The 2,117-nt window shown below is 38.4% G+C and overlaps 1 protein-coding gene across 1 annotated transcript in view; it reads right to left on the bottom strand.

Moving 5' to 3' along the window:
- Positions 1–1,408: 1,408 nt before the first annotated feature.
- Positions 1,409–2,117, bottom strand: part of LOC104506588 (anoctamin-2-like) — a gene marked incomplete at its 3' end in the record, with an annotated part of 38,702 nt that continues 37,993 nt past the window's right edge. Inside the window, exon 5 of the mRNA XM_010147581.1 lies at positions 1,409–1,457. Within this exon, the coding sequence (XP_010145883.1) occupies positions 1,409–1,457 (49 nt within the window). The remainder of the gene's footprint in view (positions 1,458–2,117) is intronic.

Here is a 2,117-nt window from a genome sequence, read left to right as displayed (position 1 = left end):
GATTCTATGATTCCATGACTTGTTAAATCTCAGAGCTCAAGAACTTACAGTCTTAAGAGTTTCAGCAGGTTCCAAACAGTCGCTCTAGTTTCCTTAGGAAAGTGTCAGCTCTGGGGGCTGACATTGTCAACAGGTTTAGTGTCCCTGTTGCACTTCAGGCTTCTTGTTTTACATACTTTACACTGCCCTGTCCCTAAGAGATGCACTCTTGAGACATCTCCTACAGGCTGCACAGCTCCCAGGGAAAGCATGGTCTCCCCAGTCACCAAGAGGTTTCCCTGGATGCCTGCTGGAGCAATCCAGCAAACTATGGTAACGTTCCTCTCTACTGCCCCACCAGAGCCTTTGAACAGATCAAAACATACAAAAACAATGAGAAAACAGTGAACAAAACATACACCAGCTGAGCAATATTTTAGAAATTAAGAATGTAATTTTCTCAACATCTTCCCCCCCACCTCCTGGGAAAAACCAAGTACTTTTGACTGAAAAAGAGAAAGCATTTTGTTTGGGTGGTGGGTTTTTGTTTGGTTGGTTTGTGTTTATATATATAACTTGAATAAAAACATATCTCTGTTTCAGGGAAACCTCAATTAACCTATTTTCCAATCCAGGTATCTGTTACAGCAGCTTCACTGCACAAAGTTATACCAAGACTGTGCAGGAATCTGTTGCTACAGCACACGTATTTTTTGCAAGCACATTACCCTAGGACATTGTGATCTGCATAGAAGTGGTCAAGCTTACAGAAGGACGTCAGAAAGCGTGCCAGACAAGGACCACTATCACTTCTTCACTACCAGAGAGATATGTGTCATGATACCACAATGGATGAAAGAAAAGAGTAGAGAAAATGGAGTAAGTAAACTTGTATATCTTCTGAACCCCAAGAAAACAAAAGCTCCAAATATTTCAGGGTTACCCCCAATTAGCACACAACATCTTCAAAACAGTCATAAAGTCAAATATTTCACTACTTGGTCCACGGACATAATTTTTGAAGCTGCAGTAATAAAAATAACCTGGAATGATGTATTATTCTATTGAAATGGCAAGAAAAATCTGCTCCTGGATGAGATAATACAACATATCAGAGTTGCCATCTGAATTTTCAAAGGCAGATCATATAATAATCAAATTCAATTTCATAAGAACTCGTACAATGCAAGTTATGTGCCAGGTCCTACACCTGTAGAAATTAAAATCAAATTCCCACTACCATGTCCTGTCCAAACCATGGACCAAAATTCTGATTTTATTCCTCAAAAAAAGCATTTGTTTCAGTCTCTATTTTTTGTGGAAATATGCCAGCATAGTTTGGTGTTCTGCTAGAAAAATAAATATTCTGTGAGACACTTAAACAATTTCTGTCAAAACAACATATATAATTATCTTCCCTCCTTCTTACCCATGCTGTTCCTGGCCTTTGTAGATGTGCGCTTCAAAATTTCACGTACCTGTGGAAAAAAAAACCATTGATATAACACACAAATTTTCTTTTAGCATTATTTTCATCATGGAGCTAACAATAAAACAAAACTTTAAAATAAGAGGTTTCTCTAGAGTTCATTTGGACATACGTTCAAATCAGATGTTTCACTCATATACAAATGCATGACTTGAGGTCACTAGTTAAGACTTACCAATGCTCTGGCAACTCTTACTAGCGGACTGTTTGCCCTAACATTAGTAGCCTAAGTCCTGCTTGTAAAACTACCATGAAGTATAAGGACTTCAGGTAGAATGAGAATTTTACACTAAAGAAAATCACAGCAAAATCTGGCTTTTTAAAAAAAAAGCATTTAGCTTTCACATTTAGAAGTATAACATCTAGATGCACATAAAGTGATCAGTAAGCACGCTCTGTCTATGAAACCCAAGTGTGTATGGATGGACATACTATGGTAGGAAGGAGCGAGTAGTGAGTATGTAAGGAGAAATCTTGCCTCACCAATCTGCTGGACACCTAGCAGGATCACGGGAACATGATACAAGTTTTCTCACCAAAGACTGCTGGAGCTAGGATGTTACTATAGGATTGTGGAGGAGGTCCTTTGATGGAATAAAATCCAGTTAAAGATTAGGAAGCAGAAACTTTGAACAATGGACAGGGGTCA

Source organism: Eurypyga helias, unplaced genomic scaffold (genome assembly GCF_000690775.1).
Source record: "Eurypyga helias isolate BGI_N326 unplaced genomic scaffold, ASM69077v1 scaffold8740, whole genome shotgun sequence".
In the NCBI taxonomy this organism is placed as follows: domain Eukaryota; kingdom Metazoa; phylum Chordata; class Aves; order Eurypygiformes; family Eurypygidae; genus Eurypyga; species Eurypyga helias.
This window is presented reverse-complemented; position numbering and strand designations above follow the sequence as displayed.